At 37.0% G+C, this 15078-nt stretch overlaps 1 protein-coding gene across 2 annotated transcripts in view; it reads left to right on the plus strand.

Annotated features, from left to right (window-relative positions):
• The window catches only part of Taf15 (TATA-box binding protein associated factor 15), a 31454-nt gene extending 16376 nt beyond the window's left edge, over positions 1-15078 (plus strand). For both annotated transcript variants that reach the window (XM_074046264.1, XM_020174821.2), the window contains exons 8-16: positions 5414-5448; positions 6075-6107; positions 7255-7364; positions 8698-8827; positions 11444-11536; positions 12444-12525; positions 12653-12741; positions 12865-13408; positions 14908-15078. In XM_074046264.1, coding sequence (XP_073902365.1) covers positions 5414-5448; positions 6075-6107; positions 7255-7364; positions 8698-8827; positions 11444-11536; positions 12444-12525; positions 12653-12741; positions 12865-13408; positions 14908-14947 — 1156 coding nt within the window. In that variant the 3' untranslated portion in view covers positions 14948-15078. The remainder of the gene's footprint in view (positions 1-5413; positions 5449-6074; positions 6108-7254; positions 7365-8697; positions 8828-11443; positions 11537-12443; positions 12526-12652; positions 12742-12864; positions 13409-14907) is intronic.

A 15078-nucleotide genomic window follows, 5' to 3' on the forward strand; every position in this document is an offset into this window, starting at 1 on the left:
ATCATGTATAATTGACATCTTGGTGGAGTAGAAGCTAGGACCATAAATTCTCCCAGTGTGTTTAAATTTTAACATTGTGATTATAGCCTTGCAAAACCTTTTTTTTCTTTTTGGCATGATTATGGAGATTAAACCTATGGTTTTGTCCATGCTAAGCAAGTGCTCTACCACTGAGATACATCCCAACCCCTGCCCTGCAAAAGTGCCAAATTTTTAAGATAATTGTTTTTCATTTTTAATATCTTACCAAGTTAAGTGACAGGGTTAGGGTCTTACAAGTAAAGTCCAAAATTATTTTGAATTTTGAGTATTTTCTCCCTCTTGCAAGAGTATTTAATTAGTTTCCTTAAAAATGTGTGTATGTCCTTGGGCTGGGGATATAACTCAGTGATAGTGCTTGCCTAGCATGCTCAAGGTCCTGAGTTCTGTCCTCAGCACAGGGGAAAAAATGTATATGTTTTGGTGACAGTCTGTAACATAGTACCAAATAGAAAACAATGTGGATTATAAATGTGAGCTTATGTAATTTTTAATTTTCTAGTAACCACGTTAAAAGAGAAAATAACAGAGGATTGGCGAGGGGGGTGTATAGGTCAGTCAGTGATAGAGCACTTAGCATGCAAGTTCAATCTCCATTATTACAAAAGAAAGAAAATAATAGATATAAATTGATGAAATTAGTTTCACTATATTTCATTTAACCCAATACATCTAAATCATTTCATGTAATATCCTTTTGGCAGCACTGGGGTTTGAACTCGGCCTCAAGCTTGCTAGGACAGGCACGCTTACTACTTGAGCCACTCTGCCAGCCCATTTTTTGTGATTTATTTATTTATTAAAGATAGGGGCTTTTGAGCTGTTTTTTAGGGCTGCCTTGGAACAACAGTCCTCCTGATTTCTGCCTCCTGAGTAGCTAGGATTTATAGGCATGAGCCACTGGATCCCTGCACAATTTTTAATGATAACAGTATGCATTCTTTTTTTATACTAAAACTTAGGAAATCATATTATATTTTACATTTAGAACTCATCTCATTTTAGACTGTTTTAAGTGGTCAGTAGCCAGATATAACTAGTGGATACTGTATTGATACACTATAGTCCTGGAATGATATATTCTTGGCTTCCTGAAATGTTGATAAATACTGATTTCAGAAAGCCTTTTTGCTACACATATGACATGGGAGGAAGTAAAACATGAACATAACCATTATCAAGAAGGTCTTTTTGGCTGGGTGCCAGAACCTCACGTCTGTAATCCTAGCCACTTAGAAGGCAGTGATCAGGAGGATCGTGGTTCTTGCACAAGTAAGTTTGCAAGACCCTATCTCGAAAAATCCCATCATAAAAATAGGCTGATTGAATGACTCAAAGTGTAGGCCCTGAGTTCAGACTCCTGTACCACAAAATTTTGACAGTACTGGGTTTTGAATTCAGGGTCTCTAACTTAATAGGCAGGTGCTCTACCATTTGAGCCACTCCTCAAGCCTGAGAATGATACTTAAATTCATTGAGTCATTTATATTTGGAATTAATATTTGTCTTTTCCTCACACTCAAAATTTGTAGTCTGAATTTTGTAGTAAGAAAACTCAAGCACAGAATTAAGTTTTTGAATCAGTCTTCTCTATTTTTAGCCAAATCCCTTTCTCTTTTTTTTTTTTGTCTAGATGTTTAATTTTCTAGGAATAGAGAATTGCTGCAGCTCCTGTAACCAGGCAAGGTGACTCATGCCTGTGTAATCCCAGGTACTTGGGAGGCTGAGTTCAAACCCAAACTGGCAACTTAGCAAAACTTTGGTTCAAAATAAGGAAAGGGCTGGGATCAAGTGGTAAAGCACCTGACTAGCAAGTGCAAGACACTGAGTTCAAAACCATCCAGAAAAGTACCAAAAAGGGGGGAGGACTAAAGATTTAGCTCAGTGGTTCCTTGTTTGGGGCAAGAGGATTCTTGCATTGTCTTTTTTACTTCTTAGCAGTTTTAGGTCTTTGGGTAGATAAAGTTAGATTTTTTTTGTGTGTGTGGTACTGGGGCTTGACTCAGAGCCTTCACCTTGCAGGGCAGGCACTCTGTCACTTGAACCATACCCCAAGCCCTTTTTGCTTTTAGTTATTTTTCAGATAGGGCTTAGCATTTATGCCCAGGCCTGCCTGGACTATAATCCTCCTGTTTAGGCTTTCTGCAGAGCTGATATGACAGGTGTACACTTCCATATCCAGCTTTTTGATTAGTTGAAATGGGGTCTTGTAAACTTGCCCTGGGCTGTCTTGGAACTGCATTACTCCTGATCTTGGCCTCCCAGGTAGCTAGGATTATAGATAGAGAGCCATCATACCTGGCTTAGATTTTTTTTTGTGGTGCTGGGGTTTGAACTCAGGGCTACACCTTGAGCCACTCCACCAGCCCTTTTTTGTGATGGGTTTTTTGAGATAGAGTCTTGCAGATTATTTCCTGGATTGGCTTCAAACCATGATCCTTTTGATCTCTGCCTCCTGAGTAGCTAGAATTACAGGTGTGAGTGTCCAACACAGATTTTTTTTTTTTTAATTAAAAACTGAAATAGAAATTCTGTCAATTTTTTGTGTGTGTGCGTGATACTGGGTTTGAACTCGGCCTCATGCTTACTAGGTAGGTACTCTACCACTTTAGCCACTCCGCCAGACCTCAGTTTCTTCTTTTTCTTGACAAGCATCTGAAATTGGATTTGTTATTTCTAAATATGTGATACTATAACAGAGTCTACCCTAGGGTACAGTGCTTATAGTGGTTTTGAATTTGGGAGAACTATCTTCATATGAGGCAAAAATAGGCAACTTGTTTTCTTAACGCAGGGGGTACTTAGCCAGTAAAGTTGAGTATGCTTTACTACTTCACCTTAAAATGTCCTTACTTCAGGAATTCTTTATATATATATATATACTTCAGGAATTGTTTATATATATGTTTGCTGTTTTTTTCCTGGGATTGAAAATAAATTTGTTGTGGCAATACCTTGCTTCATACATGTTGAAGTATCTTCATGTACTGATTAGCTAGTGAGATCTTAATATCTGGAAAAAGGACTTGCAACTTAACTGCAAGTTTAAAAGAAAGATTCTTAAATACACACATCATCTGTTAATATTTGCTAGTGAAGATTAGTTGAGGTTTATTTACTATATTTAATACAAAAAATTTCCTAATAAGGGAATGTAATACAACTAGAATTTCCTTCTAAGGACAGAGAAAATGGTGAAACACTTATTTGAGTGTAAAATTATAGGTCTTTTAGACCAGGGCTTCTCAGACTTCAATGTGCATACTAATTACCTGGGGATCTTAATAAAAATGCACATTCTGATTCAGTAGGTCTAGGTGGAGATTGAAATCCTGCTTTTCTGATTGTTCCCAGGCTATGCTTACCCTTTGAGTAGGAAGCATATAGATGCTTATTTTAGAAAGGAGAAAACTGAACCCAGATGAACTTTACTGACTTGCCTAAATTTCAAGGTTGATTCATGATAATTAATAACCTTGGGTCTCTTGAAGAGTTTTTTTTTTTTCCAGTGAACTATGGTATTCTCATTTATAGTTATTGCCTCAATCTTTAGCTGCTTTATTTCCAAAGCTGAAATGCTCAATAAAGATGATAAAGTTTCAATATTATATGGAAGAGTAGGAAATTATAAACCTGTTCAAATACAACTGGTTTTATATTCTCTTTGGAGAGGCATGTCTTTTTTTTTTTTTTAATTGTTCAAAATTATATTGTTGTCCAGAATTAAAACAATAGAAACTAGCTTGTATATGAAATTTCTTATTTTCTTTTCACTGTGGCTAGATCAACAGTTTGGTACTCTGTTTAAATGATAGCAAAATAATGAGAAGGTATCTTTTCAACATTTGCTTGGGAACACATGACCTCAGATTTCCTATTTTATGACTTTCCCTTTATCCTGAGGTCTTTAACCTCCTAAACTAAGAGTGTGGGGTTAATATTTTCATTAGTTCTTGGTATCATTATGTTTTTGAGTTCTAAGGATAATCTATGAAGATACCTTAGGTGTCACGGTTTCTAGAAAGATTTTCAACAATTTTATCTCAAGAACCCTGTTAATTTCTCTTTATTAGAGTTGGCAATGATTATCCATGTCATTTAGAAGTAGAGGGAAGGCTTGGGTATTATACTGAAATAGTGATTTTTAAAGACTCAATACCGAACTCTGCTTATGAAGGGACTGAGTTGAATGTTGTCTACATAGTATTGAAATAGTGTTATTCTCCTGCTAAAAAGGCTTCCTGGAAATCATACAAATTAAAAAGTACATATGTCTATACCTAAAAAGGGGAAATACCTGAAAGGGGATGTATTTTTACATCAAGGTGATAGGAATATATTAACTATAAAGAGAGAGTGCTTTTGTATTTATAGTGGTCTTTCTCTGTATGGTTCAGAAAAGCCGTTGTAAAGGGTTGGATAATCACTAAAGCAAAGGTTTTTAAGCAGCAAGAGAAATTAGTCTATTGGATTAGCTTTTTGTGTTAGGGTAAAATAGATTAATAGTAAAGGTTTACATTTTTCCATGTCAGCACATGAATCACAAGAGGATTATGTGACTTGTATTCAATGGGTATTTTAGAACTTTTTAGATAACTTACATAAAGCTGAGTGTGCAAGGACCATCTGACAGTGGAAATCTGCCTGATAAAGTTGTTGTCTCCAAGTACTGGAGTATGTTGCATTCTGTTTGTAATGTGTACTACACATTAATGCTGCAGAGCATTTGGAAGAATGTAGCTAAAGTATGAATAGATCTCATTATAGTGGATATGGAAGAGGAGGGTAATTTTAAGCTATGCTCAGTTCTCATTTTATCAGATTTCTGAATTGAAATTTTAGGACTACTTTCATTCAGGTTCATTTTTGTTTATATTTGTATGTCACTTTTTTTATTCATCTCATAAAATCCACAATTTGGTATCATAGCAGAACCTAATACTCAAGTTTTTGTCTTTCATGTTCTATCAAAATCTTAACCTTGCTTTATATTCTTGTCTTTTTGCTTTTTCTCATATTTTAAAAACACCCCTCTGAAAAGAATACTAGTGCTAATTTAGCATTCTTCATGATGTGCCTTTGGCTTTTAAGCTATGATTTGAGTTACTCTTGGCTTGGGTTGGGAAGATTTTAAAATAAGAAATATTAGATGTTACAAAAGAAGCTTGAAAAGCCATCTTGTAAAAATAGACTCTTGGGAAAACACTTAGATGGAAAACATTTTGAAGTCTTTGGAATGGAATTTACTGGAAAGTTAGTGGTGCTACTGTTTTCCTAGGCACGCTACTTGTGACAGTTAAGTGTAGATTGAGCCCAGGGCTCAGCACATTAGAGACTTAAGGAAGAAATCATTTCTTCAATTTTTCCTCTGCAGTGGTGGTGACCGCGGTGGCTTCAAAAATTTTGGTGGTAAGTGCTGAGTATCCCAAAATGTTTCAGTGGAAATGCTATATAAATCTAAAAGCCACCAATTTCCCGCAGATGCAGTCTAAGCCCTTTCTTACTCTGTTGAGGCTGGTGTGTAGTGTGCTTTTTAAAAAATAATATCTATGTATCTATCTATCTATATATAGATACATACACGTATATCAAAGTAAATATTAAAAAGCCAAAGCTGATCTCAAATAGTCCAATGGGTTTCTACACAGTGTATATGCATGAAAGAGTCTGGTAACCAATGAGAACTTCACTGGATTTTGACAATACGTTTTTTCTTTTATAAAGGTAGCTGACGTGGTGTTTTTAAGTTGTTAGGGTTTTCCAATCAGCCTTTACAACCAGAACTTAACATACATGGTGCTAGCATAATAACAAAGTGGCGGGTGCCGTCTTGAACAAGTTTAAGGAAATGATGACATTCATCTTGATTTCTTAAATTTTAATAAAAATTCATATAGTTACTTTGTAAATATGTGATGGTTAACTTTCAAGGATTTTGCAAGTTTTGACTTCTCATGCTTTATTATTAATTATTTTTTTAAAAAATTATTTCAAATGAATTGCCTTAAATAGATTTTTCTTTTCTTTCCTCTTAGGTCACAGGGATTATGGATCTAGACCAGATGCTGGTAAGGTTCATGATAGTTTGATTTGCATTTAAGAAAATGTTTTCCATTTTTTAGAGGGGGAAATGTTTGTTTTGAGGAGATTTAATTTAATAGCACTGCCAGATCTTGGGAATTTCATTTCTAAAGAAATGCCAGGAAAAAAAAATTCAGGATGCTGATGGGAAAGTTTACGGGGGATAATTGCTGTTTGTGCTTTCCCATATTCTACTTTTTTCTTCTTTAATTCCTTACTGCTAGTAAGCATTATTATTACAAATCTGATTTAATGAAAAAATTGATATCCCTGGTAAATTAGAGGTAAAAAAGCCGTGTTTAGAAACTCATATTGGATTGGTAATCTCCTTTAGTGAGCCTAAGAAACCCAAGTTCATACTTACTCAGGGTAGAAGTCACTAATCTTATGTGGCTTTTTATTTTTAAATGAAATTCAAGGCTATAGATTTACTCATGGAGCCTTTTTAAAGATTTAGAGGTTAAAAAATCTATTTGAGCCAAAAAATTTTAATAAATATTGAAATCAGAACTTTTGTTTTTATTAAGATGCCAAAGTATTCTATATGGATGGCAATTTCTGAATTATCCCTTGATGGACTGAATTTTTATACATCTTTCTTACTTTGTTGTACTAATCCAAAAGTGTGCGTGTAAGGTAAGGTGTGTGTATAAGGTGCTTCTACTCTCTGATATACACAAGGCTTATTGCAATAAATGGGAAACCAGCAGTTCTGCTTGTCTTGCTTGAAAGTCCAAAGTGTCAGATTTTGGGGGAGTATTGTATAGAGAGTCTTTAAAAGTACTGACTAGTCTTAAAGAATTTAAAGTTCTACAGAGAAAGGAGTGCTAATTTAAGTTAACTCTTTATATCTGTTCATGAGCTTTAGTCCTGAATCTGAAGAGTGAAATTTTTAAGATCTTCCTTAATTGGTCTGTATGTACTTCACAGAGTGTGGACTCGATGTACTTTACCTGAAGTTTAGTTGCAAGAATTGATCTACTATACACCAGTTAAAGATACTTCGCATGTTTATATAAGATTCTTCCTATCTTGGTCCTTCTTTCATTTTGTACTTAGAAACAGTTGCATATTGGGCAGAATATAGTAAAGCCATGGAATATGTAAAACTAACCGTAATTTTTCCCCTCTTAGATTCAGAGTCTGATAATTCAGATAACAACACAATCTTTGTGCAAGGACTTGGGGAGGGTGTGTCTACAGATCAAGTGGGAGAGTTCTTTAAGCAAATAGGAATTATCAAGGTGAGTAAAAAGTATAGCATATGTTGAAAATTTTCATAATTGTTAACATATTCTAGTTATTATACATAAGTTACATAATAAATGTATTTTTTCCCCTTCCCCCCAGTAAGGATTATCTCTTAAAATTCTTTGATGTACATGTTCACCCATGTCTGTAAGCCTTTGCTAAGTACATGGTTTTATTCTTTCCTGTGTTTATATTTACTATAGCCTACCTGAGCCTTAGCATTAATCCTGGGGCTCTAAAAATAGTCTATGTAACTCGTAGAATTGTGAAAATCAAAGGAGACCGTGAGAATAGACATTGTATAGATTTTGAAATGCCAATATATGTAAACTCAGGTTGTTCTTAATTTCCTCCCACATGCTTTTTTTTTTTTTTAACTTAATGTGTATACTGCATATTAGTGGGTTATCTTAATGTGTTGTTTTTGTAATTGTTTACTTAAATGGCATTTGCACTGTTCATTTTTTTTTATCTTTTTTTTTCCTCATTGGTACTGGGGTTTGAACTCAGGGTTTCACACTTACTAGGCAGGTGCTCTACCACTTGAGCCACTCTGCCAGCATTTTTTTTTTTTAACTAGAAATCTGCCTTTAGAGCAATATTAAGACAAATTATATTTGTCCTTGTTTTGGTATCTGAAATAAATAATCTTTTTTCCTTCTTGGGGAGTTAAAAATTTTTAAGAAGTTATTTACACATGGTACCTACAAAAAAATTTCAACAGTTTTTTTTCTTCCCTTTGAAATTTTGAGATCTTACAATATAGCCCAGGCTCACTTACTATGTAGCTCAGGCTGGCCTCAGACAGACACTTGCTGGGATACAAGTGTGAGTTATCATGTGCAGCCACATAGTTTTAATAAAGTAAAACTTCTCCCTTGTTCTTCCCTTATCCCCGCTAAGTCCCAGTGTATTCCTTAGTGATAATCTACTGATTGCTTGATGAATAGCCTTCCTGACTTTTAAATGTTTTACGTTTATATGTAATTGTGTGAAGCATTGTCTGCACTTAATATTTGTGGGCCTAAATAAACTATACACAGATAAATAGTATTCTGTAACTTTTATTTTATTTTATTTTAATTTTTTTTTTGTGGTGGTGGGGATAGGGATAAAAAACTCAGGGGCTCATACAAATGCTACACCACTGAGCTGTATCCTCAGCCTCTAAAAAGTGTTTGTAGCTTAGTTTTCATCTAAATCTGTAAATAACTTCATTTTTATGTTAAATACGTTATATTTTGTTGCGTGAATGCCTTTTAAAAAATATCTAAATGGTACATGATCACTTATTCTTGGAATATTAACAACTTGTTTTTTCTTTAGACAAACAAGAAGACTGGAAAACCAATGATAAATCTTTACACAGACAAAGACACAGGGAAGCCAAAAGGGGAGGCAACAGTGTCATTTGACGACCCTCCTTCAGCTAAGGCAGCCATTGACTGGTTTGATGGTATGCCTCATTCATGTAGTATTGAAGAAATATTTTGTAGTTTGGAAGTCAAAATATATTTTGGGAGACGATCATATTTATGCTTACTTTAGCAGATACTAAGAATACAGACCAGAGTTTTTATGTAGATGAGCTCTATTATTTGTCTAGAATACTTCCTTATCTCATAGCTTATACATGAGGTCTAACCTTATCCCTACCTCTGATACAGGTGTAGAGAATTGGCATGGCTGATTCTGTAGTCTTCTTAATTTAGATTAGTTTCCCTTCAAATATAAAGTTCAGACTTAGAAGAAATAGTAAGACTTTACTCTCTCCTTTTTTGAAGCAGGACATCACTATGTAGCCCAGGCTTACCTGGAACTCTTGAACTTCTGCTTTAGCCTCCCTCCTGAGTGCTGGGATCACAGGCATGTGTCACCATGCCCAGCTATGTCTCATGCTTTTTTCATTTAACATTTTAACAGCTATTTCTGTTTTTTCAAATTCATTTTTAGTAATAACACTTACTACGTGTTTACTGTGACACAGTAAGTATTACTGTTAGCACAATTCTAAGAGCTTTACATACACTAACTTAATTTAATCCTCAGTAACCCTATGAGACATACATCCCGTTCCCATTTGATAGATAATGAAACCGACTCACAGAGAAGCTAAGTAATTTTTTGGTGGTATTGGGGCTTGAATTCAGGACTTCATGTTTGCCGGGCAGGCAAACTACCACTAGAGCCACTCTGCAAGCCTAAGTAATTTCTAAGATCACAGAGTAAGTGGCAAAGTCAAGATTCAAACTCAGGCCAATTTCATTGTCTCCAAAGTCCTTAACCATGCTGGATGAATAGACATTTGAATTTCTTTCCACTTCTGAAAGTAATATCCCTGTGTATTCCAGAACATAATTGCATTTCTATACTTCAGAGAGGAGAGTGTAATCCCTGTCTGTCCTCAACTCTATATTCTATACTTTTTTTCTTTTAAACCATGTCTTATAGGTTTGGAATATTGATCTGTGAGTTGCTTCCTATATCAAAATACTTGTCATGTAAGATTTGGTATCACAAGAAATTACCAGTTACAATGATTAGGGCTTTAGTCAGGGAACTAAGGCTCCTGGATTTACAACCACTTTATGAATCCTTAGGTACCTTTCCTTATACAACTCTTCACTTGTTGAATATAAAGTAAAAAGATTCTTATCCCTAGGTTCTAGGGCCACAGAACATGTGTGTATGTTTGCATGTGTGTAAGTAATCACAGATAAATACATTTTTTTTTTTTTTTAGCAGTACTGGGGTTTGAACTCAAGGTGTCATACTTGCTAGGCAAGTGAGTCATGCCTCCAGCCCTTTTTACTCTGGTTGTTTATTTTTGAGATACGGTTTCACTTTACCTGACCTCCTCTTTTTTTCTTTTTCCTTTTTTGGTGGTAGTGGGTTTTGAACTCAAGGGCTTAAGTGTACTAGGCAGGCACTCTACCACTTAAGCCATGCTGCCAGCTTTATAATAATACTCCTTTTGTTGTTGTTGTTGTTGTTGTTGATACTGTGTTTGAACTCAGGGCCTCATGCTTGGTAGGTAGGCACTCTACCACTTGAGCCATTCCACTCTCCCAAACCTCCATAGCCAGAATGCTTGTGTGTGCCACCATGTCCAGCTTGAGATTGGGATCTTGTGAACTTTTTGCCTTGGCTGGCCTGGAACCGTAATCCTCTTGATCTTAGCCTCCCATGTAACTGGGATGAGAGGCACACAACACTGCGCCCAGCCATTGGTTGAGATGGGGGTCTCGGGAACTTTTTGTCTGGGTTGGCTTTGAAACATGGATCTTCCCAATCTTAGCTTCTCAGGTAGCTAGGATTACAGACTTGAGCCACTGCTCCTAGGTATACACATTTTGGCAGCACTGGGGTTTGAACTCAGGGCCTCACACTTGCTAGGCAGGAGCTCTTACCTCTAGAATCACTTAGCCAGCCTTTTTTTGTGATGAGTTTTTTCAAGATAGGGTCTTAGGAACTATGCCTGGGACTGGCTTTGAATTGAAATTCTCCTGATCTTCACCTCCTGAGTAGCTAGGATTACAGGTGTGAGTCACTGGCTTACTTCACATCATTATTTTTAAAAAGAAAATACTTGCACGTGGTTAAAAAACTAAAAATATTAGTTTCTTTTCCACTTTTGCTGCCCCCCTCCAAGTGATATATTTCCCCTCCTAAAAGGTAAGCACAGTAGGCAGTGCATATATAAGCATATGTGTGAGTATGTGGGTACATGTGCATTGTCATGTACACATGCTCATTCCCGTTGAAAAGTAAATGATGGCATACATACTTTTCTGTTGGCTCTTCCTGTAAAAAAAATTAGATACGTGGTTTTTTGTTGTTTTAACTTTAGTAACAAGTGGCTTTCCTAGTGACACAGATCTGCTCTGTTCAGTAGATTGTGTGTCATGCTTTAGCACTTTTAACTTTGACTCTTTAGAGCACTAGTTTGAAGTTCTATGAGGACATGTTAGTTACTTCTCTGAGACTGACAATTTCTGAGACAGTTATGTATTTTCATTGGCGGGTAGAGGCGTGTATAGCGTTTATTCAAAACTCTTTTCTTTTTTCTTAGGAAAAGAATTCCATGGCAACATCATTAAAGTATCCTTTGCCACCAGAAGACCTGAATTCATGAGAGGAGGTGGAAGTGGAGGTGGGCGGCGAGGTAAGATACTTATCCCTAGCACCAGAAAGAACAAAGAAAGAAAGGTACTTGTTTTCAGCACTAGTTGCTCTACACAAGGTTTGGATATGAATCCATGTTCTGTCCCTACTTGGATGGTACCCCTTTCTCTCCCCTAGGTTTTTTTCCTTTTATCTTAAAATGAAAATGGATTCTGAGTGGATTAGGTGTCATTAATACCTGAGAAAATAGTGGGAGAAGGTTGTAGAAATCCCTTCGGAAAGCTACATAGCAGCTTGTTTGCCTGGAAAGCAGGAGCAATTGTTTAAATAATACCTAATAGATAGTTTATCTATCCGACTTTTTTTTTAAATGGGGCTTCATGCTTGCAAAGCAGGTACTCCACTTCTTGAGCTCCATATCCCGTCCTTTTAGATCTGATAAATTTGGAGCTGGGGGTCTTGTGAACTATTTGGCTGGTTTCAAACCATGATCCTCCCTGATCTCAACCTCCCAAGTAGCTGTGCTTACAGGTGTTGAGCCACTGGTGCCCAGTTTATCTGACCAGTTTTTAAACTCTGCAATAGCTTATTTCTATTGGGTGCATTTCCTCACATTTGAGATTTATCTTCTCACTTAACCTTTATCACTGATTTTCTCAAAACTAAGTAGGATATTATAGAAAGTGAACTTTTGAAGTTTTTTTTAGTGCATTGTTTATATTGTATGTTCTTAAATTTACTATATTAAGTAAAGCCTCAAGTCAAAGAATCACAAAGTCCAGCTATAATGGGATTAATTTTGAGGAGGTCTGTTGGGAGTGGCTATGGTACAGGTAGAAGTGGGGGCGGGGCACTTCTCTTTCCTTTATCTGGTAGTTTTCCACTGTATTGTAATGTCTGCTGCTGATTTTTCTCCTCTACCTACCTGTTCTCCCTACCACCCCCAGGCCGTGGAGGATATAGAGGTCGTGGAGGCTTTCAGGGGAGAGGCGGAGACCCCAAAAATGGAGACTGGGTTTGCCCTAATCCGTAAGTATCTCATTTACTTTGGTAGAAGTAGAGGGTAGGGGTTAAGGTTGGAGGGTGCAAAGTGCAAGAAGGGTTTCTAAATCTGTTGGGAACTATCTGGGAGCATTTTATTTTCCTCCTTTCTCAGATCATGTGGAAATATGAACTTTGCTCGAAGGAATTCCTGTAATCAGTGCAATGAGCCTAGACCAGAAGACACTCGTCCCTCAGGAGGAGGTAGGTCAGCCTTTTAGTAGTCAGCCCTTTTATAGCAACTACATGATGCTTGTCTTCTGACTAGCATTGAAGAGATTTTATATAATTCTGCTGGTTTCATTGGTTTGCATTTCTACCTTGCAGATTTCCGGGGGAGAGGCTACGGTGGAGAAAGGGGCTACAGAGGTCGTGGGGGCAGAGGTGGAGACAGAGGTGGCTATGGAGGAGACCGGGGCGGCTATGGTGGAGACAGAAGTGGGGGTGGTAGCTATGGTGCTGATAGAAGTGGGGGTGGTTATGGTGGAGACAGAAGTGGGGGTGGCTATGGTGGGGACAGAGGAGGTGGCTATGGTGGAGAACGAGGAGGTGGCTATGGAGGAGATCGAGGAGGCTATGGTGGAGACCGAGGGGGTGGCTACAGTGGAGACCGAGGAGGTTATGGAGGAGATCGAGGAGGCTATGGAGGAGACCGAAGTCGAGGGGGCTATGGAGGAGACCGTGGTGGTGGTGGTGGTGGTGGTGGTGGTGGTGGCGGTGGTGGTGGTGGAGGGGGCTACAGTGGAGACCGAAGTGGAGGCTATGGAGGAGACAGGAGTGGTGGCTATGGAGGAGACCGAGGTGGCTATGGAGGAGACCGAGGTGGCTACGGAGGAGACCGAGGTGGCTATGGAGGCAAAATGGGAGGAAGGTGAGTATTAGAATGTACTCATTAACCTTTTTATCTTATTGCCCTTAGATTTTTAAAGGTTTAGGCCATTTTTGTCACATTTTCTTTTCATCCAAGTTTTTGTGACTTGAATTTCTCATTGATAACTCTTAGGTTGGAGATCCATTTAGTTCTCTGCTTAGCAAGTTCTAAAATTAATTTTGTCTTACAAATTCTTAAAGTTACATATTTGGGTACGTGTGTGTGTGTTATTTTCTCTTATTGCTAAAGATAATTGGGATTGAGAGATAACTTGAAACTAAGACATTTGGCTTATTTATTTTTTTTGGTGGTACTGGGGTTTGAACTCAGGACTTGCACTTGCAAAGCAGATGCTGTATTACTGGAACCATGCCTCCAGTCCATTTTGTTCTGGTTATTTTGGAGATGGGGTCTTGCAAACTATTTGTCATTGCGGGCCTTGAACCACGATACTCCCGATCTTAGCCTCCTTAGTAGCTAGGATTACAGGTGTGAGCCACTGGCGCCTGGCTAGTTTTTCATTTTTAATCTAACTGAGTGGAGGATTTTCAGATCCTATAGGCTACTCTTCAGTTGTTTCTCTGAGATTCTGGTACCTATTCCAGATGAAAACTGATGATGGAAGTGTATTGTACATATGAATTATATGGAGTGAGAAAAAAATTGAACTGTGATGTAAAATAACTTTTAATTATTATAATACTAAGGACCTATATGTCAGAGCTAGTATAGGATAGTGAGAATTAGTGTAGTATTTGGTTGAGAGAGTGGAGATGGAAGACAAACTGTCTGGGTTCTGTTCTTTCACCACTTATATTTCTTTGTGACCTTAGGCAAATTACTAATCCTTCAGTGCATCAATAGTCTCATCTGTGTAATGGGGCTAATAATGATTCCTTCATAGAACTGTATTAGATTATAACGGTTGCTGGACCATGGAAAGTACTATATAATAGTTTACTATTAGTAATTATTAATAGTCTAATTACCTTGTATTAAACATTTCCTATTATATGACAAATACTGTGAAGTATTTGTATATACTTTAGTACTAGTCTTTCTCAGACCCCTGAGGTTAGGTGATCCTTCCATTTTAAGAATCAGACATTTGTAACTTCGAAGGTCACATAGTAAGTGGCAGATTGAGAATTCATACATAAAGTATGAATAATAAGTACTTAGTACTACTATACTTACTTTGCTACTGTTTAAAGAATGGAATTGGCACAGTCTCTGATATTACAGTGATTTTGTAGTTCTTATTCTAGGTGGAGAATTGTTAAAGTTAGTGATAGCAAAGCTTTTTCAAGAAACTTTGTCTTTTAAAAAAAGTTGATAAATTAGACATGAAGTACTATCTAGGAATGTAGAAATAAGTTATGTATATTGCCATCCTATAGAAATTGTCTGATTGTAGTCACCAGCACCCTGAAAAAGTAGCTGATGTTCTGCTTATAAAAAATTAGAATTTAGTCTTGTTCTTTATTTTTTATCCCTAGAAACGACTACAGAAATGATCAGCGCAATCGACCATACTGATGACCATTTTGAATGTTCTTTTGTCTCTGACATGATCCGTAGTGAAACTGCCAGAGTTTTGCCTGCTGCTTTCCTCGTGGCCTCCTCTTGGATAGTGAAATTAAGTGACATTTGGATTTTAATTTGGGTGG

The sequence above is a fragment of the Castor canadensis genome, chromosome 11 (genome assembly GCF_047511655.1).
Source record: "Castor canadensis chromosome 11, mCasCan1.hap1v2, whole genome shotgun sequence".
In the NCBI taxonomy this organism is placed as follows: domain Eukaryota; kingdom Metazoa; phylum Chordata; class Mammalia; order Rodentia; family Castoridae; genus Castor; species Castor canadensis.